This window comes from Scardinius erythrophthalmus (assembly GCF_964197995.2).
Source record: "Scardinius erythrophthalmus genome assembly, chromosome: 12".
Taxonomy (NCBI): Eukaryota; Metazoa; Chordata; class Actinopteri; order Cypriniformes; family Leuciscidae; genus Scardinius; species Scardinius erythrophthalmus.
Genome location: NC_138232.1, coordinates 12,586,832 through 12,608,452, shown reverse-complemented (window position 1 = coordinate 12,608,452; position 21,621 = coordinate 12,586,832). Strand labels below are relative to the sequence as shown.

At 38.0% G+C, this 21,621-nt stretch overlaps 2 protein-coding genes across 5 annotated transcripts in view; one reads left to right on the top strand and one right to left on the bottom strand.

Moving 5' to 3' along the window:
• gabra5 (gamma-aminobutyric acid type A receptor subunit alpha5) overlaps positions 1–10,899 on the bottom strand; it is a gene marked incomplete at its 5' end in the record, with an annotated part of 35,113 nt that extends 24,214 nt beyond the window's left edge. Inside the window, 5 exons of the mRNA XM_081380094.1 lie at positions 1,973–2,055; positions 8,760–8,980; positions 9,376–9,443; positions 10,475–10,599; positions 10,817–10,899. Coding sequence (XP_081236220.1) covers positions 1,973–2,055; positions 8,760–8,980; positions 9,376–9,443; positions 10,475–10,599; positions 10,817–10,899 — 580 coding nt within the window. The remainder of the gene's footprint in view (positions 1–1,972; positions 2,056–8,759; positions 8,981–9,375; positions 9,444–10,474; positions 10,600–10,816) is intronic.
• Positions 1–21,621, top strand: part of gabrb3 (gamma-aminobutyric acid type A receptor subunit beta3) — a gene marked incomplete at its 5' end in the record, with an annotated part of 76,762 nt that overhangs the window by 8,670 nt on the left and 46,471 nt on the right. For 2 of the 4 annotated variants that reach the window (XM_081380088.1, XM_081380090.1), the window contains 4 exons: positions 3,850–4,252; positions 13,553–13,600; positions 17,991–18,082; positions 18,216–18,283. In XM_081380088.1, the coding sequence (XP_081236214.1) occupies positions 4,146–4,252; positions 13,553–13,600; positions 17,991–18,082; positions 18,216–18,283 (315 nt within the window). Of the gene's footprint in view, positions 1–3,849; positions 4,253–13,552; positions 13,601–17,819; positions 17,900–17,990; positions 18,083–18,215; positions 18,284–21,621 lie in introns of those variants that run through there. The other 2 variants (XM_081380089.1, XM_081380091.1) reach the window with 2 other exon arrangements.

Here is a 21,621-nt window from a genome sequence, read left to right as displayed (position 1 = left end):
ATGCCAGAACAAAACAAGAATTGGTCGGAAAGAAACTGAACGGACAATAAGACATCTTTTGAACTACGAAGCCTTGTTAGAAAAATATTTTCACTATATACTACTGTAGTCAGCCCATGAAAAGGAGAAGGTATTTTTCTTTCTTTTCTTTTGGTGCACAAAAGTTTTTTAGACAGTGGAGTACCTCAAAGGGATAGTTCACCCAAAAATGAAAATTCTGTCCAAACCTGTATGAATGTCTTTTTTTCTGCTGAACATTAAAGAAGATATTTTGAAGAATATGGGTAACCAAACAGTTGATGGGCACCATTGACTTCCATTGTATGGAAAATACAATAGAATGTCAATGGGGTTCCATCCACTGTTTAGTTACAGACATTCTTCAAAATATCTTCTTTTGTGTTCAGCAGAAAAAAGACATTCATACAGGTTTGGAACAACTCAAGGGTGAGTAAACGACGACAGTGTGGCTGGTTCAACATTCGTTTCAAGGGTTGTCTGCATACATCAAGGTCAAACCATGCAGGCTAGTGAGATTACACTTTATACCTTACTGTACTTCTAACTATGTTGATGTACTAAATTAACAATCCATCCAATCCAATCGCATAGGAAGCCTATGAGATGTCCAAATGCACGGCATCAGACTCATTTTAGGTCACGGGCCAGATTAGATTAAACGTCACCTTATGCTGGCCGATTTTTTATTTGATAAACCTTGATGTACCCATGCAGAGCGTAAATACATGGTCTTATGCAACTATTGAATTTCAAGAGCAACTTTCACAAGATTAAATCCACATAAAAATTGTATCAATGGAAATATTAATTACCCGCACAACAGCTATAACATTTAACACAAATTAAAGAGTTTATCTGACCTGCTGTTGCAAAAAAAAAAAAAAAAAAAAAAAAAAAATATATATATATATATATATATATATATATATATATATATATATATAGCATTATCTAATTTAAATGTTTAAACATTCAAATCATCCCGTGGGCCAGACTGACTTCTGTATTCTTATCTGTGTTTAACACCACTGCCAAAAAAGCCTATGAGAGGTCTTCAAAACCTAAAGAACTCCAGATCATGAGGGAATTTACTATGCAGCTACGACAGAACAATTAATAAAATATTCAGATATGCACAATCGCCCCTCCTAAGCTCTGACTGTCATGGTTTCTGCAGTATCCTAACCCAAAAGCTCACCGTGTACAGCCCTATCCTGTAATGCCCTAAACATCAAGGAAAGCTGCGCTCATCTCAGGTCATTCTTGGCTTCTTAGCACCAAAATCCTTTCTTTTATATGTGTGCAATGTGTACGTAAGTGCAGGAGGGATGGCAGGACACCTTCCTACTAATCCAGTCCTCAAGTCACCCTCCTCTCTGTAAGAACCAGGTGATAATCTTAATCCTGCTCTTGGACAGGACACCACGTGATAATGAGACTCAACTGGACATACCTTAAACACAAGTCTGTCAAGCTGCCTAAAATGGGCCAAGTTATTACACAATTTGTTTTACTCAATATTTCAATATGCTAAAATTTATTAAGAAAATATGCAGAGAGAAAAACTAATGCAAAGAGGTGTTCGGTACCTAATATATTAGAAAGATAAATTTCTCCTGTAGTGGGAATTTCATATGAAATATACAAATTGTTGCTCCTGTTACCATCTCCGTTCTACGCTGTGTAAAGACAACCAATGAACACTATATATTCCATTATTTTATACTTGCATCTTTTTCATCTAAATAAGAATATAAGATGCTATTCACATCAATCAAATAACAAATGGATGTAATCATGACTACACACTTCAGAATCGGAGGGATTATGTTATGATTTCTTGGAATCTGCTATTTTAAAATCTTTTTGTAATGGCAATGAAACAGTACAGTTCTTTTCTGAGTGGCAAGGGGGATTTTTCCGCATTTAACATGAAAATTTATGGACTTACAGCTGCCAAATTTGAGTGGGCAGGCATGAGCATCCATAGGGAAATCCTCCAACTGCATGGGACACTCTGCTGATATGGTCAATCTGAAGAGAGAAAAATTAAGATATGATTAAATCTAGATCAGCACCTCTGAGGATATGTTTTAGAGATCAGTTGTTAATATAAAAATGTCTTATGTAAGTTATCATTACCATAGCGACAATCATCACTGCAACATTAATGATTAATGAATTTTTCTTATTGAAAATCTTCTCAAAGTAGCTATAGGATTGAATAACGAGTGTATATTAATAGGAAGACTGAGCTTGCATGTTGAGTGCTCTTAGATGTATTTATAGAACAAGGGTGCCATCATGTGCCAGAAGTAGAAAGGCTGCCAAATCGGTGAAGTAAATCACTGCTAATTCTGGCTTTGCTCTCTCTCTCTCTCTTTCTCTCTCTCACACACACACACACACACACACACACACACACACACACACACACACACACACACACACACACACACACACACACACACACACACACACACACACACACACACACACACACACACACACACAAATGCTATTTTCTATTCAATTATTCTCAGTTTTCATTCATACATACAGCAGGATTTAAAAGACCTATTTTGAGCTGAAACGCCACCTATTGAAATATTAGAGGACTACAAGGAAAAAAACTGAAATATCACTACATTCAGTTCTGAGTTCAATACAACATCCAACAGTTATCCATTACCTTAATTCATCTTACAAAAAAAAGCTTGAATTGCTGTGCTCCCAACCAATAGAATAAGGAAGTAACTTTTGTACCTTCTGATCACAGCAAAAAAGTAATATTCTTCATGTAAAAGGAAGTTTATGATTAAAACAAGAACAAATATCTTCCAATTTTACTCAATTTTTCAAGACTTCATTTAACATTTGCATCTCAAGTAGATGTATCTTGATCTAAAGATGTTTAGATATCTGTATTGGAAAACAGGACAAAAATACTGAGGAAGATATTCCTTTTTTTCAATGCATGCAACATTTTAATGCCATGACTTTATGAATTTACGACTTTCTACATTTGATTTAAGCCCTTTTTAAGACCCGCAGAAACCCTGCTTAACTTTTCCAGATACACCGTATAAATAAAATAAAAATAAATAAGACTTTCTATATGAAAACAGATAGTTGCCTTTATATATCAGGGTGTTCCTCACAAGGGGATCATTGGTTTCAAAAAGTTAGAAAACCCCTGATGTAGAGAACACTGCAGTGGTTCTGCAGTGGCTAAATCCACTGTCCTGTAGCCCCCTCTAGTGGACCATTTGTGAAACCATTTTTATTTATTTTTTTTACATTATAACCATATGATTTCCTGAAAAGATCTGAGGCTAAACACATTAAATGTGATAGAGATGGATTTTGAAACTGGCCAACATTCATCCTATCAGAGAAAGTGGCCCTGAATTCGATTGCTGGATGTTATAAAGTATATAAGCGATCTAACATGACATAAGAAATGGCATCATATAATTATTGTCGCTCTGTCAAACAGCCAAACGGTTTCAGGAAATTCCAGTTACAAAGAAGTGTATAACAAAGAAATCTCCATGCATCCAACAAACTCGTCCATGATTTTTTACTATGTCTGGTTGCATAATGTCTATTGTCCAAAGTCTGCTGCTAAAGAAAGTAATCAGCAAGGCCATTTAGCAAACCAATTATATGAGATCAAGGCTGATCATTACCATAATGGTTACAGGATGGCGGGCTTATTATGCCACCCTGTGGCCATTAAGCCCTCCCTTAATGTCCCGGCTGGGGCTAATTCAATGATTTGGTGTAGGCAATGCAATAAGATGTCAGCACTGACCCTCAGCTGACAGCGTAATGAAGGGCTTGATATTGCCACGGAACTGGAAATGCTTAAAACCTCCATCATAAGCAACTGAGGATGGGACCAGGGTTGAAGGGCCCATGGTTGCATCTCTGACTGGAAGTCCTGCGAGAATGTAATTAATGGGGTGGGACACGTGAGGCACTGTTCCTTCACTTAATCAGCACAGGGCCTTCATCTCTGACAGCTCCATGATGAATTGCTGTATTGGAAAAATCAAGGGCTGTCCTCTAAACTCAACCTCCATTCGACCAGCTCGCACAACTTTATCAAAACCAGCCATATGGGCGGCAAGGAGTTCGCTATGTACTTACTGAACACAGTTAGTGCTGAGGTCAGCATTGCTGGATGTGGAGACGAAATGATGTGGCACTGGGGCCTTGACAAATGGTGAGCGCTCAGAGTTTAATCCTTACAGTGAGCTTTATCTGGTCTGTGATAGCCCATTAAAGCTCATAAATTATATATCATTTCACAAGAACGTTCCATCCACCTTTTCCCTATGCCCCATGACGCTTTGCACAAATTATGCGAGTAACTTCTGTTAAACTGTAAACAATCAGTGAAAGGTTCGCTCTATGAACACAATAAGCTTTTTTAAAAAACAGGGTACAATGAAGTGATATTATTCTACACACCCTTTAGGAAATTTAAAAGTGTAAAACATCATCAGATTACTACCACAGACCATGAATAACCCCAAAAGCTTGATTATTTCCGCAGCAATATTACGGGCGTGTTATATATCACTGTAGTAATATACGTCTGTATTATGTAACATACGTTTCCTTAATCAAAAACGTTCATTAACTTTAGCATTGAGTGTTAATATCTCAAAGTGCTTTCTGTCAGTTTGACAAATAACAAATACTGTATTTACCCCGCTTAGAAACATTCCAGTAAACACTGCTAATAGGGTTAGGAAGTGAAAAGGGGAAACAATTACATTTTAAAGCATCCGTGTGAAAACCTGGAAAGAAACATGAGGATTTTGGGAGAAAAACAAGAGATTCTTAGTGCATACTAGTGAATTATTCATAGGATATATCATAAATTAAATTGAGAGAGCGCAAATACGCAGTAGGGTCTACATGCTTTTTCATATGTTACAAGGGAATACAAATAAAAAAAGAAAATAATCAGGAGGCTCGTCAGGAAAAAGGTGTATAGAAAAAGTATGTATATCTCTAAATAATGGCGGCTGATTCTGTGCTAACACAAAATTACCACAAAACACAAAATTAACAGTAACACAAAATTAGTTAACCTCAGGTGTATATAAATAATGCACAACTTAAAATACTTAAAATTAAAGATTAAAGAGATAATATTTTAATACTTTTTAATATTATAAGTATGTAGCTTTCAGGTTCCATATACAGTGCGTGTATGTGTCAATGCAATATATAAAAAATAGGATGCACCAATACCAGTATCGGTATGGGCCCAATACTGCACCCCTGTGCTCGTACTCATTCAAATGCTCTGATACCAACAACAGATACCACGCAGCGTGTACAATAACAGTGCTTGTGACAAAAAAACAGACAACAGAGCAAACAGAGAGCACAGTGGAGATATCAGAGAGGGATGTCTATTAAGTAAATGTATCTAATTAACAGAATATTAACCAAATTAAACGCCCAGAAAGCTGCCTCTCAGACAGCGCGTGAATAGCCTATTAAATTGAGTTCTCTTTCATGTCGTCTTGCGCTTGAGTGGACAAATTCACACAAAATTATGTAAAAATGCCCATATAAGCAAGTATCCTTGTGAAACATTGTTGGTTATGTCTTAAGTGAACATAAACAGTTGTTTGTGCAGTTCATAAAGTGACAGCAGCCTAATAAACCTACAACTTTATTCTAACAACAAAAGACAGAGAAAATCACTCACTGACTGGTTGAGCCCTGCTGGAGCAGCTCTAAATATTCACTGTGCTATTCAATTAAACATAAAGGTCCAGATTTACTAACCATTGCAAAACGTCTTTTGGTGTTAAAAACTGTCAGGATTTACTAAAGACACGCAGTGAAAAATTAGCGCTGACAAGGCATGGACAGAGTTATTTTTGCGGCTGACCTTATTGCATATGCATTTGTAGGAGTTTCCCTTTCAGATGCAAAATGTATGGGAGGAGAGTATTTAAATGAATCATGCAAGGTGATTTAGGTTTGCGCTCGTCAATTTACTGGTGTTTGCGCCATTATTTACCGCCCAAAAAAAGTATGTCTTAAACCAGCGCTAACTGGTAGATTGCGTTGGTTATTATGGGATTGATCCGGCCGCGTCTGTGTTCTTTAATTTGCGCGTCGTCAGTAGATCACGCGCAGAACTTTCCACTCCCATCAGCGCTTTTTTGGAATTGCACTCTTACACTAAATTGACCTGTTTAGTAAATCTGGCCCAAAATATGATAGAGGAATAATATGAACAGTGAAAGTACAGTAACAGTAGCTCCTACAATACATTTTAACAGGCATGACTAATTAGATTAATATTCTTTTGGTTTGTCTGCCCAATATTTTTAAAAATTAAAAATGCAATGAAAATACAGGTAAGAGTATCCCAAATTATGCTACATATCATATCACTACAGGACTTTGTATTAAGCACATTCACAGTCAAGAGCTGATTAAAAAACATGGACAATCAGATATATGTGTCATTCATTATCAAGTGGAATAACAGCTATTTAAATACACAAGAATATAAACAGATTTTAAGGGGGATCAAAGGTAAAATTTTAACAATTGCTCATTGAAAAACTCATATTGGTCTACCATTAATCTGAATATTGAAGCGGATGTGTCCCCCTCAATGTCTATGTCTATGACACTGTTGTTTTTCTTAATAAATCCTGTTGTTTTATTAACACATTTAAAAAAAAAAATTATATATATGTATATATATTTGCAATTTTTACAATGCATATTTGCCTACTGCACCATTTTTCTCAACATCAACCTCAAGCTAAAAAAGTTATTTTAAAAACATGGCAGATCCTTCAGAAGATTTGACAGTTTCTAGAACATCTCCCTTTTGTTCGGTCTCGTAACCTCCTTTTTAACTCTAATAAAAGCCTGTAGACTGCGTTCCACTTTTAGAATGTGGGTGGTGAAATGTGTGGCTGTTTTGCCCTGCTTTTTCATGGCAGCTAAGGTGCTCCTTTCCATCTCAGCAAGAAGAGAAAAAACCTTACTGCTGATCACTTTTCCGGAAACAATGTGCGCATTGGTGAGTGGTAAAAAGCCCTTTTAATGGTTTGCACTGTTAGGAAATGCAACACTGGGCAGAGTTTATTGTAGGCAAGCTACAATAGCTCCACCATTGATTTCTAAATGACATGCTCCAAGTAATTTCCTCTCAGAGTCATTAATGTTTGATTGATGATCTCGTTCAATCTACAGTCTAAAAAAGCAGCTCTATCTAAGGCTTTATCAATTGAATAATTTTGTAATATGTGTTTGGTCTCACAATATACAACGCAATAATTAAAATTAAAATAAATAAAAAACAGCGAAGCTTTGCAAATGAGCAAAGAATGCGTTTTGTGTAAATGAAATGATCCATGTTCTTTGCCTTTTCCATTTATTTTATATTGCTTTTAGACCCACTATATGAAATCTAATTGTTACCTCTATGGAAAACTCACCAAATTCCCCATCGCATTTGAATTTGAGTTAATAAAAGCTAATAACTCATTATATAATGGATCATCATAACTGTAACCTCAGAGAATAAAAATAACTAATACATAACCACCAAACACTATTACGATTGTGCGCCTCAAAATTCAGCAGTTAAACAAGCAGGTTCTACTATAGAGAGGATTTAGTATTGATGCCATTTCGAAAACAACAATAGCGGCTTTTATACAACAGCACTAACACAGCAGTGCACGGCATTTGGCAGTAGATTGTTGCTGATGATAGCTGGGAGAGCAGAAACTGTGTGTGTGTGTGTTCTCTCCCTCTGCCCTGGTATTGCGAGTAATGGAGCAGACAGTCTGTGAAGAACAACTCAACAACAGGGGCATAAAACATACAGCCAACTTTCTCTTTTTCCTTTGTTTCAAACTCTTATTTTGTCTCACCCCCCTTTTACTTTCTTTTCTATTGTACACCGTTAGGTTGGAACACCCTTGGGTGACTGGTCTAGGGTACAAAGAGAAGAAACTAGATACAGTATGTGTGTGGAGTTTCAACACATTTTGAATCTGCCTCTATGTTATTGCAGTGTCCCTAACCAAAGTCAAAAGATTTTTTAAGATAAAACTGGCTAACATATATGAGGTTTAGTGGTTTAGTCAAAAGTGCAAGAATGATTAGTCAGTGTGATTAGTCTTGGTAGCATCAGTAATAATAGATGCCAAACAATCAATTTTTCTTTTCATTTTTCCAAGATTTTCAAGTGTACTGCATTCCATCATTTTCCAGTAAAAGTGTATAATTTTCTGCTTTGTTTTGGTAAATAAAGCTTAAAGTTCTATTTAAAAAAATAATTTGTTGTTCTAAAGAGAGTAAGTGTGAGGAATCTAAAACATGGGGAACCACTAATGAAAACAACAAAGGTAAACTCATGTGTACTCTTGTGAGAAGACAACGTCAAAAAAAAAAAAAGTATAGAGAAAAAGCTTTAGCAGGGGCAAGCTGAACATTCCCACTGAGATTGTTCGATGCGGAACATGAGATGCTGAGTTCAGCAGGAGCCGAGTTCATGTGTGCTTAACACATCTGTCACATGGCAGAGGGTTCAGCAGTGCAAAACAGAGGTGAGGAGGCCATTAAATGAGATGAGGATCAAATGTATGGCTGTACTACCCATACTCAAATCCATTCATGCAGGCAGCATTTCGTACTGTGAAATGACAAGGCATTGTAGCTTAAACTGGTACCTCATGGTGTACAGCAATGTCCCATCATCCTTCAGTCTCAGAAGCTTGTTGGGCGTTGTCATGTTGTGAGCAATGGATTTTTTGCCATTAAGGAAAAAGGTGTCAGGTGTCCAGATGTTGCTGGCCAGCAGGTTATTCAGAGGTAGCATCTCCATTGGCCCTTTGAAACACAAACGCTCATCTTTCCAGCTTTGACGGAAAAACACATCAATGGTGTATTCCTGTTCAAAGGAAAATGGTCATTTAGTGTGCACCAGAAGACAGGGTCGTCGTGAGGAACCCCAGGCCCTGTGATGAGGAGGAGGGGCACACTAAGGCCTCCCCATAAACTGTTTCTCCAGGGGCCCATGAATTACAGCGATGACCTTGCCTGAAGGCAAAATCAAATGTGTCACATGACTAAATATAAAAAATGGCCAATAGTTGCATTCATCAAATCATACTGTGACCTACCTAAGATATTGCATGCAGAATTTCAGGAAATGTTGCAGAGGTGAAGTAATGTTACAGAGTGAGGCAGGATTTAATGAAGAGTGATCTCAGTTGGGAATTTCCAGCTGTAGAAGTGAATGAATGGTGTTTCTTCATGAAGAAAGGATCTGGTTTAAATACTTACCATCTCAGTATCTGACACTGGCCCAAAGCTGGTGACAAAGATGTTGGTCTTAATTTCGGTCACTTTCTCTGTAAAGCCACAAACAAATAGGGATTTATTAGATTGTTTAATTTTGGATGTTATATATTTATACTATAATGGAAGTTCTACATATTTTTATATTATACATACTTTCTATATATTCATTTACTAATATATACAGTACACAGACAGAGAGAGAGAGAGAGAAAGAGAATGTAAATAAAATATGCAGAATTTCCAATCAAGTAGCCTATAAATATATAAGTAAATAGTGTGTATATATAGTAGGCCTAAATAAATAAATAGAATAGAAAATATATGCAGAATTTCCATTAAAGTACGCTTTCATTCGCTATTTGTATTGGTACGCTATTTCTTTTAGTTGCATTCATTTTAAATGAAAAGCAATTAATTCCAGGCTCCTGACTGCACTTTCCTTCTCAAAGTCTAAATCCATAATTTGTCAATTGACATCATGTTGCTGATGCACAGTTTTCACATGGAAACAGGTGCAGCCAGTGTTTATTCTCTTTCTCTGCCAAAACGGCATGATTTTGACATCTGAGAACAATAAACCTGCACCTTTTGAAAAGAGCGATAGCTTTCTCAAGGTCAGCGGGCACATTCATATACCTTCTCTCTCGCCCACCCTCTCTCTCTCTCTCTCTTGCAAGAACACTGTAATTGCGAGTGCCGGGAAATAGTGGCTGTTTGATTTTCACAGAGAACCAGGCAATTTCTGTGATCACTTCTACTCTGTGCAAACATCTCCTGTATGAAAACACTTCCTCCCAGTTAGTGGATTGAATAGAAGCAGCATCTCTCTCTCTCTTTTTTTTCTTTTCTTTTGAAAGTCCTTCATGCTGTTGGTCACGATGGAATGTGCAGGCGTTCTCTCTGTTTAACCATCTGCCTTTATCTGAAGACATCTTTTCAATATAACTACCAGAGGTCAATGCCAGACATAAATTCCCCTAATATACAAGAAAGAAAAAAAAAACAGCCTCTCGCTAAATCACAATCTTGCTACAGATTATGTTTTTGAAGTATCTAGGCATGGTATCTAGGCAGAGTTTACCTCCAAGCCCAGGTCGCAGTCTGTTATCGTAGCCATCCAGCAATCCATCCAGGATTCGTGTAAATACTGTGATGTTATCATTGAGCTCTGACTCTTTAGGAGTCCCTGTAGTAGACTGGGAGAGGCTGATGCACAAGACCATACAGATAATTAATAACTACAAGTATTAGTTCATATCCATTAGGTGACCACAATGATAAAATTGTCTGGAAAATGTGCATTCTTAAGATATCAATAGAATCAATAGACATATATGCATGTTACATTAATTGACTCCTGCAATTAACTAGAAAATAATATGAAGTCAACGAGAAATAGAAAGTTACATTAAACGTAATCTACCTCAGATGGCAGGTGAAAGTCATGAACAAAACACCGACCCACATACTTCTCATTTTGGCGCTGCAGTGGGGTCCATATCCCATACCTGCAAAGAGTCCAGCATATGGAGTCATTCATACCAGCATGATAATCTTATCATTCTCCATGAAACTCCATGAATTATGCACACTTTAATTTAAAATAAATTGATAAGGTAAGTTTGAAATAGAGGTAAATCCCCAAAATCAGTAAACTTAAAAACAATATAATTTACAAAGTGTTAAACAAACAGTTTTGGTCAGCTATACAGTTAAAATTAGGATACCTTTTCATTATTACTTTATTAATAATCATAATAAAAATAAGTAATAACAATTGATGCAATCAAATGCTTTAATTATTTTTTTTAACTATATTATTTATTTGCCAATTTCAGTAAGTTATTTTATATATTTTTTTTATTTTAATTACTTTTTTTAAATTAAATTTTAAGACTATTTTCTATGTCAAACAAATGTGTTGTGCATTTCCCTTGAACGCCACTTTGCAACATTTCTTTCAACGTGACCGTTTGTAAAAAGCAGTAGGAGCGCTGAGTTTGCAGCGGCTGAAATGCTTAGTTTTAACAGCATCTGGCGTATAAACTTGTCGAACATTTACAGTGAGTCCTACAAAGCAGAGTTGAGCAAAGATCGTGTACAGTAAAAGCCTCGCATCTTACCTTAAATATCTGAATGGTGCAGTGGATCCACGTTGAAAAAAACAAACAAATGCAATGAATTCCTTTTGAAGCAGTGAGCAAAATCCCGCAACGTTCAGCTTACAGCAGTAGTAGATGCGTTGTTCTTCAGATATATCCAGTCTTAACCATACAGGCTCATTGTTCTGTCCTCTTTTACGATTCAGTGACTGAACAGCCGCTGCAGAACATCCCTTCCTTTCCACCGCATCCCAAAGACCCCTTCATCACTCCTAAATCCAATTGAAAGACAGTAACCAGGCAGCCCTTAAAATAGCCTAGTCTTTGTTTTCTCTCTTCCCCTATTCTCCCTCTAGTCAACAAATTCCCTTTAACAGACCATTACTTTTCCCCCTTCTTTCTCTGTGGTAGCCTAGCACGACATCTCAACGCTTATCTGCGCAACCGTTCAAGCGTTACAGAGTTTAACCGGATTCTCCGCTTACCGGGTCGGCGGTTTGACGTCCGTTGCTCTCCTCACTCTAGCCCAACTGTCACTCTAGAAGCATTTGTTCGTATTTGGGACCAAAGTAATAGGACGTCACCTCCGCTCGCGCGACATAATTACCCCCCGAGGGAAATTTAAGCGCCCGTTGGGTTTTGAAACTTATCTTGTTTGAGCTTATTCAGAGAAAAGCGCGATTACCCCCGTCCCCTGCGCGCGTTACAAACGCGGACGCCAGAAAATGAGTGGATTTCCCAACAATTCTGCTTACTATGCATTTTGCGCGCGAGCGTTTAGCTCTAGGCAGCTCCCCATGCGCCAGGCTGTTTAATGAAGACTGGCTTTCTCCACATGCGGATCATTATATCTCCACTGAGGATAATTATGGTTTAAAAGTATCAGTTTGCCCAATTATAACGAGTTGTAAATGATAGAATAGTCCTTTTTTAGAAATAGTTTAAAATATATACGAAGTATAGGTATATAAATATATCAAGGTATCAGTCAAAGATTTATAATATTGATTTGATAGGACTAGATATAAAAATGGTTTGAGAGCAAGTATTGTTTATATGAAACAGAATGGAGTAGTAATGAGGACAGCCATCAGAGGGAACTCTAATCCCATTTTTTTCCCTCTGATGCTGACTATCACTGCAGTGCCTCAGTCGATAAATGAAAACCTTAAAAGCTCTACCTGCTCCAATTTCATGCTGTGCATAAGTGAAAAGAACTAGTTTCTTTTATAATGACACATTTTATGCTGATTTGGGGTGACAGGACAACTGGGAAATGTCGTACAAAACACACACACACACATGCAAAAAGCATTGCTATTACACCACTATTTAGTCATTATGCAAAATACTACACATGTATTAAGATTACTTCAAAAATAAAACAAGCATGTGTATTGAAGACTCTCAGTAAAAATGCACACACATGGGTAATGTATGCAGGTGTTACATTGATTTACAGCAGGAGAATCAAAGCAAGTAAATTAAACATCTGCTTTGGGTTGGTTTTAATGGTCACACTGCTATCGAGAAAAAAAAAAACGAAAAAAAAAAAAAACATGCATCCCTTATAGGACAAGATTATTTCTAGGTTCATGAAGATAGTAACAGTTTGTTGTCTAAGCATAATTTGATATTTAGTAATGTGATTTGGGGATTGATTTATTTTTGAAGCGCTTTTGTCTGACTGTTGATTGACTCCATTGATGTGCACTCCAGAGATTTTCACACAGAGCAGCTGTTACTTCTACAGTCCACCTGTGTCCAAAGAGCATCTGATAAACATGATCTAGCTGCGAGTGTGTGTATGTGCGCATGTTAAACAGAGCTTGAATAACTAAGATCATCAGAAAGACAAAAAAAGCAGCCTATGTTTGAACCCAAGACATATGTTATGAGTTAAAAGTGATATATTTGGTAATGGTTTTTGGGATTCTTTTCTTTTACTATACACATTCAGAACCATAACAATTGCTATAGAGAGTGTTGATTCCAAAAATAGTAACATGGCATTGAATGATGGGAATAGTAACATCACCTCCCTTTCTGTTTTGCAGGAATGCTGTGGATGGGAATAAAAAGCTGTTTGCAATCTATGACACAAGGTAAGTGACTTATTTGTATGGCAAAAAGAACAAAAAAACACGTGAATTAAACATGACATTTTGAAGTAGAAAGACTGAAATATATTTTCTTGTAAGACTTACTCCAATAATCTTTGTTTTATTTACAGCATTGAAAAATATATTTTTCTTCCCTTTTATCGACGGCATGTTGTTAACGCCTCAGGATCGGAGTTTCGCAGTATCGCAGGGGTCTGAATTTTTCAATGGGTATTACGAGTGATTTTGCAGAGTTCTGTCTCAATCTAAAACAAATCAGACCGACAATGTCAGCCACGTACATACATTATTCATTCAGCACAGTGCAATATTCACTCCATCCAGAGAAACTATTTATCTGTGTCCATTTAATCTGGAGGGGGTGGAGGGGGCGTGCGGAGGAGAGAGGTCTTTTGCATCTGCGAATTGACACGAATGGAAGGAAAAACCCTTTCAGTGGAAACCAGTTATTCCCCTCTTAGTGATACTACCTCACCCCTATACAGTAGATCAGAAAATTGCTTTGATAGTTCAGTGGGCGAAATAAAGCAAAGTGCCTTGTGAACTTGTGGACGTGGTCTATTACCTCACATTTAGAGAGGTCAGGGGACAATGGTCATTTTAAAGGCAGGGATCGTGAAAGGTTTCAGTCCTCCCACAGCCTGTTTGACTAGTGTTACTTTAAAGGAAATCTACAGCATTAACAGCGTTTGGCTTGGTGTGTGACCGTGACTCGGTGCCATTTGCTCAGCCCACACACTGAGGAGCCTTTGCATTTGCAGATGATGTGTGAGTGGAGTGCTTTGTTTGGATGATGGGATGTGGGTGTGTGTGGGTAAGTGCTGTTCAGAGCTACCCTCGCTTTCTATCTCTCTCCTTATAGTAGCTGCTCTTCATAAATGTTTATGCTGCAAGAAGCATAGAAATCATTCCAGCTACACATGTAGCCTAGAGCTACAAATTATACACATTATACTCTATTAATGCCAACGTGATAGTAAAAGGGGCAAAGGCACTTACTGAACATTAGTCTTAAACTTTAAGTTCTAGTTCTGTACAAAGAAGTGTTTTCAGACCTAAAGAATTTACACCCAGCCAATCCATGAGTTTGGAACTGGCCACACACAAAGTTGAAATGGAATTTCAGGAAATGAAATTTATTGAACTGCAATTCAAAAACACCAGTAAGGCATTTTGGGAAATGAGGTGCACTCTCACCTTGGTCCAAAAAAGTTAATTTATAAAATATGATGAAATAAACAAAATACAAATCTCAATCTATAACATTCAAGGACTTAATAATCTTTGCTTTCCTAGTTAAAAATTACTGTCAATTCTAATGTAATTCTATTTTCCTTCCATTCAAATTATAAATTCAAACTCAATAACTGATTAGTAATGGTTACCCATTACTAGCTGTCCTAAAACAGATTAATATTTGTTAACAATTCAAAAATGAAGAGTGATGTATCAATAATATAGTCCTCCTAACACTATTTCAGGCAGCGGATCAAATGCTAAATGTTGCCAAGCTAAAAAAATATATAGTATGTACTTGAGAGCTCAAGAAGAATGGGCATCTCGGTGGAGACTCAGTCCTCGGCTCTGAAGCTTCTGAAACAGTACCAGGAAGCACAGCCACATCCCTCTGCATCCGGCATCTGCTTCTAAAAGCATTAGCCCGGCATCAGTCTGCACACTACAGTCTAAATGTAGCTTGGGGGATTTAAGAAAGCCACTAACTTCGACCATTGACCATATCAAATCCAGCAACAGCTCCCTTAAACAACCTTTCAGTCAGAACAATGCAGACCAGTTTTTTGAACACAGGTCAAATTAACAGGATTAGTTTAATGAGTTTTTAAAGCTTGGAAGAAGCCATTACACTTCGGCTTAATCTCCAGCAGACTGTCAAGCCTCACTGAAAATCTGATTATGTATAATAAAATTGTCTAGAGGCTCAATAGAGGAGCCTTAATATCCATTGATGGGGAGTGAGAACAAGTAATATATCAGATTGATTTTTATCACAGAAGGTATCAATACAGTAGCGTTTTTCTCCTTCCACTCTGTGCCATGATGTTCTGTTTATAGTGTGTATGCTTGCATGCAGAGGTTGGCTACAGTATAGAAGGTGTTCTTATAAATGTAATGTTCTAATAAAGTTATAAAGCACTGCCATTTGATACCACCATACCTTGATGTAGCAGATGTGCAGCTGAAATGATCTTCTCAGAAAGAGATAGATTAGCCTACTAGAGTGTCCAGAACACTCAAATGTAAGGAATGAGCTGAGTAACCACTTAAAGGTGCAGTAAGCCATTTTTGAAAAACGTGGACAGCAGCAAGGGGTGTATACATGAGAGAGAAAGCTCAGTGCACAAGACAGACATTAGCAGAACGACTATAGAAAGAGAGATGGTAGAGAAAATACAAAAGATGAAAAGGCCAGGGGAATATAACTTTAAAAACAAGGGTTACGATCAGGCAAGAGGTAGGACCTAGGTTAATATTGGAGAAGTTTTCCAGCGCTGGAGAGACCTTAAGGAGCGGGAATTATTATTATTATTATTATAAGCCTGGAATGTGTAAACCTTCTCCACTTCCCGTTTCAAGCATCCCAAAGCATTCAAAGCTCCCAAAGTGTGTCCGAAAAGTGAGATGACTTTCTCCTAATATATGTTTTTTCATTTAAACCATAATCGTTGCTTGTGTTGCATATGTGAACGTTTACGTGAATCTGGGGGCGGATTGGAGGCATCAATCAATCAGTCAATCAAACTTTATTACAGACTCAAAGTCCAATAAAAAATAAAAAAAAGACATTGAACAACATATACAACCCATACAATCCATCAAGATAGGGGTGTGTTTGTTTTGGTGATTTTAAATATCAACAGGGTTTACCAGAAATCGCTTACTGCACCTTTAACAGTTATGACAGTATCATTTTGAAAGTTTTTTTCTCTCTTCATTTTAGCAAATAGCCTAGGCATTTTAAACAAAAATGCAATTTTTCAATAATATAAGAAAGTGATAAATAATGCCAGTTTTTGCAAATAATGCCCGATAAGTCCAGCAAACTGTTTATGGTTACCTAGGCCTACCTCCGAATTTTGAATACTTATGAAATGTTTATATAATATATACTTTATTTATATGTAAAACAAATTAATTGTTTTATGGCCCCTCCTCAACCATTTTTTGGTTTTGACTTCCTGTGTCTTCCAGTAAGAAACCCCCAAGCCTGATGTTTACATCAGACCGTCCTGCACTTAAAAAGAAAAGGACGAATTTACAATGCAAGAAGTTGTGATTTGGTTTGTATTTGTTGTAACCAAGTTGCTTTCCACTCACAAAGATGTGTGATGTAGGCTACACCCACCAGCAGGAACGGCAAGACTACACGAGCTAAAATACTCACCGTTTTATTGTTCTCCATGAACGAAGAGTTGGGGAAACCCTTTCCAGTCGTTCTCTTCAACGTTTACTCGCCTGTATATACACTTTTTCTTCAAGTTAACGGTGTTTTGTTGCGATATACAGTTAAGTTTTAATTTGAATTGACATGTTGAGAGTTATTTCGGTAAACTCCGCACTACACACTAGCAAGAACGACTTCACGACGAAGATTGTGGAATGTCACGTGACCACTTTACTTATAGTGAAGTCCTCGTGCTCACATGTCAATTTCATCACACTCCGGTAGACTCGGTCATCATTTTCGAAATCAGTACCCGAAATTTCAGTTTCAGTTTCCAATTCTCGCGTTTTCCCGAGTGAACATCTGATAACAAGCGTATTTTGTTGGCTTTATATGGGAAAATAAGTATTCCTTGGTTTGCTTAGCTGAAATAAAAAAAAAAGAGGCGTACTGTAAGACTGAGACTTCAACAGAGGGTGTAAATTCGGGACAGCACAGCTACGAGCGTCAAAACCGAAGGATGGAGATCTGGCTGTGCCCCAAACACAGACTCCCCTGCTGCAAGCTCCGGTAGTGTCTTGGGCAAAATGCATTGTATTCACCGAGCACCTAACCAAATAACGCAGTCTCCGCAAGAGAGCGAAAACGCGGATCGCAGCGATTTGTTTACGCGTGTTTGACAGTAATTGGAGTTTAGCAAAGACCCACTGATGGAATAACGTAACGTGTTACCCTACGCAAGGAAACCATACAACGTCAGTTTTGTCGCTCGATTCCTTGTCTGAAAGAGTATAAGGAATGTTTGGAATACAGAAACGAAGGCTGTTTGGTGTTCTTTCATTACCGGTAATTGTGGCAGTGATGTGCTGTGCTCAAAGGTAAGAAGAGCTGGTGGAGACCATGGCGCGAGCGCATAGACCTCCTGGGCTCTAATATGATGGAATAACCTTCTTTATTGTTTCTTTACAGCGCCAATGAACCAGGAAACATGTCTTTTGTCAAAGAGACAGTAGACAAGCTTTTGAAAGGGTATGACATTCGTCTTCGACCAGACTTTGGAGGTATGATGTCGCTCACTTCATTAATTCTTACTTTTAATGTTACATAAGTATTTAAATATTGTTTTAAATACTGATATAAGGTAAATAAATGGTTTTGGTGAACTTGAGGACTAAGTTTTTCTTCTCATTTAAGGTGCACCAGTGGCAGTAGGCATGAGCATCGATGTGGCAAGCATAGACATGGTGTCGGAGGTCAATATGGTATGTCTGTTTCTATCTTTAATTATTTATCGAACCATTGATAAGTAGCATAAGCAGACTTTTGGACATGTCCTGTGAATTTGTAAAAGAGCTTTCCGTGGTGCTGTCCATGGTTCTGAATCCACATAGCTTAGTGTATTCTGCCTGTGAGTGCTAGAGCTTTGCTCAATCTGTTTTAGTGCCAAGGTCTAGTAAGGGAAGTGTTTTTAATATGAAAATCCTGCCAGGACTTCATTGTCAACGATGTGGTGTTTTTTCATCATGTTAATGCTTTCTCAGTGCAGATCAGCACCAGCAAATCACTTCCAATGTCAGATGATAGCTTTTATTGTGATTTGAATTTAAAAAAAAATTTCAACACTTGAAAAATATCCCACGTTTTAGGACTAGAAACTGTAGTGGTGCTTTTTGAGTCAATAAAAGTTTGCATTATGTACTGAAGTGTTTATGATTCATGGATACATGCATGGGTAACACAGTTCAAAAGTTTTATTTGGAGCATTAGTGGATTAAATATGAAGCGTATGTTTGTGTCACATACATTCTATTTTTGGCTGTTTTGACTGTAGAACTCATACAGACTTGATATATAGACTTAATTATACGGTATAAAATGTCGAGTCAAAGGTTCTCAGTGGTACATGTCCACATCAGAGTATGAGACAGGGTTGTCTCTATGGAGACCATGTCCATTTCACAATCATGAATATGCAGATAGGTTAGCCCTCTCACCTGGGCACTGAAAGGAGGATGCTGTCAGCTTAGAGTCCCACAAGGGGATGGACACATATGCCAAGGACACAGCTTGACTGTGACACAAGAAGTGATCATCAGTCACCTAGACTTGTGTTTATTCTTTTGTAAAGTTGATAGACACTGACAAGATGAAATTGTCCAGTATCTGTCCTCATCTACTGTACATAGCATGATATGTCAGACAATTGTCCCAGTGTGGATCAAAACTGTTTTGACATATTTGCAATTCAATTTCTTCAGTATAGTGTTCTTTGTGAAAGTCGTTATGTCTGATCTCAACTTTGACTTTGATTTGCTCTGGCATTGTGTCACATCAGAGGATATGTATCCTAGAGATTTGATATGTCACTTTACCTTTAAGCCTGTCACTGATCTTACCTTTAAAGGTGAGAGTTTGAACAAGGTGCACTAATCTTAGATTAACCCCAAACCACGTCTGTTGGAGCTCAGAGCAGTGAAAGTCACACAACCCATGCAATCACAAAAAAAACAAAAAAAAAACAACCGTACTCTTACAACTTGAAAAATTAGCCCAGATATGGCATAGTTTTTCATTTTGAATATTTGTCCCTGAAATTTAGCAGGTTGTCCAGGTTAATGAGCTTTTAGCTTGTTAGTTACTTTTGATTTAGTTCTATCTGTAAGAAAACACTCCAAACTTGTTATTGCATCATTCATCACTTGTCGTCATGTGAGATGTGCGCTGCTCTGATTGGAGCTGTCTGTAATGCTATGCTATTCAGCCCAACTCTTCTGCCCACATCTTTCCTTTCCTTTGCACTTCTCCCACTCACTGTAGAAATGCATTGATCAGTGCATTTTTGCAATATTAAGATCATTAATAATTAAACACGACCACACTTAGTCTTACCAGGTACAGTATGTGAATTATTCACTATAGACACACATTTAGCTTTAGTTCTCCCGTGGAGTGAAACTGACCCTGTCAGCATGAACTATTAACTCAATTTGTTGCCGAAATCAACAGTGCTGCAGACATTATCCTGGTTGATGAGGTTAGCCATGTGGCTGAACTTAGAGCGCTTTGCACGGGAAGTCTAATGGTAAGGTAATCAAGCAGACGCTAACAGGATTTTCCAGCCTAAGAATGGTGTTTGCTCTTTACAGATTAGTTATTTCTGTATAATGGATTAGCTTTCTTTAGAGGTACAAATTAGGATTACTTGGCCCATATTGTTAATAGCAGTGATCCAGGCAGGGTGAGGACAAGGATGTGTGTGTATGTGTGTGGCGGGGGTTGGCTCAGCTCAGCAAAGCTCAACGCAGCCCAGCACAGTGGGGATATCAGGGAAACCTCTGTGCACAGTAGGGATTACAGAAGTCAGTGTGATTATTATTCTGTGAGACAGTTAAGCATCCAGGGAATGACAGGAATAGAGAGCAATATGAAACATTACCCGTACAGGCATGTCCGCACACACTCCGCCTGTGTATACATGACTGCTTATGCAGACCGTATGAAATAGTTCATCTCTCTTGAGATTATCTTTGAAGTGATATGATTGAGAGTGTGTTTGCTGGTGTGAGAAAGAAAAAAAGTCTTCTTAGTATTCATTCATATATGCATGCATCAAAGTTGAATGACTACTTACTCAAACTACTGTTTGCGAGAAGGAAAATGGATTAAAGATACATACTGGCGAAATAATTGCGTCACACGTAGAAACGGTTGCTGTCCGTGGTGCTGAAATGTGTGATTTGAGAAGGATTTTGCATATGTTGAGATACTGACATATGATGGGAACACACTACACGGTTGGATCGCTGTTCTTCTCGCACTACTTGACAGTCTGGGGTTGCATTTAGTTGCTGTTGTGTGCTACCCTGGTAATCCAGAGTTCTCGCGAGAGCACAAGTTGAATTTGCTCAGCGCGTTACTCTGGTGTTGAATAATAATGCTCATTAAATATGCCCCTCGATCTGAGCTGCACCAATCCCATCGGGTTATCTGATATAGGCGGGCCAGAGGCGAGCTAAACAGATGACGACAGCGCTGTGACGTCGAAGTCATTACTAAACATTGCAAGATGGCTATGGATGAAGAATACCAGTTGTTTTAAACGGCTTTGGCCGCTACAATGAACGAGTTAGACTTGGCTTTTTATCTAAAATAGGAACAGAAGACGCCGCTCGAATCGTTCCTTTGCAAGAAGGACGTTTTTGCTGTTTCGCCGACCGGATACGGTAAGAGTCTAATCAGAGAAAGTCTAATAAGGTTAGCTCCGCCTCTGCTGGTAGCTGGGGTTTATTGTTGGGATTGGTCGTAGTGTTATCCAATTGCATGCAGCGAGATTTTCAAATGCACGCTTGGTTCCGCCCCTCTAGCTGGGTGATTTTCATTAGTCGACGCCAGACCATTAATCTTTTAGATTTAGGTCTGGATTTCCAGGCTTGTGTGCACACTACATGACAGTTTGGCGACGGGGGGGGTCACACATTACACAACATTTCAATAGGAAGAATCCCCGACAAACTCTGTCTGGTCTACAAACTATGTCAATTTGTCGGTGCGCTGATTTGCAACGGGAAAAAAAAGAAGAGCTTGCAGAAGCCATGCTTGC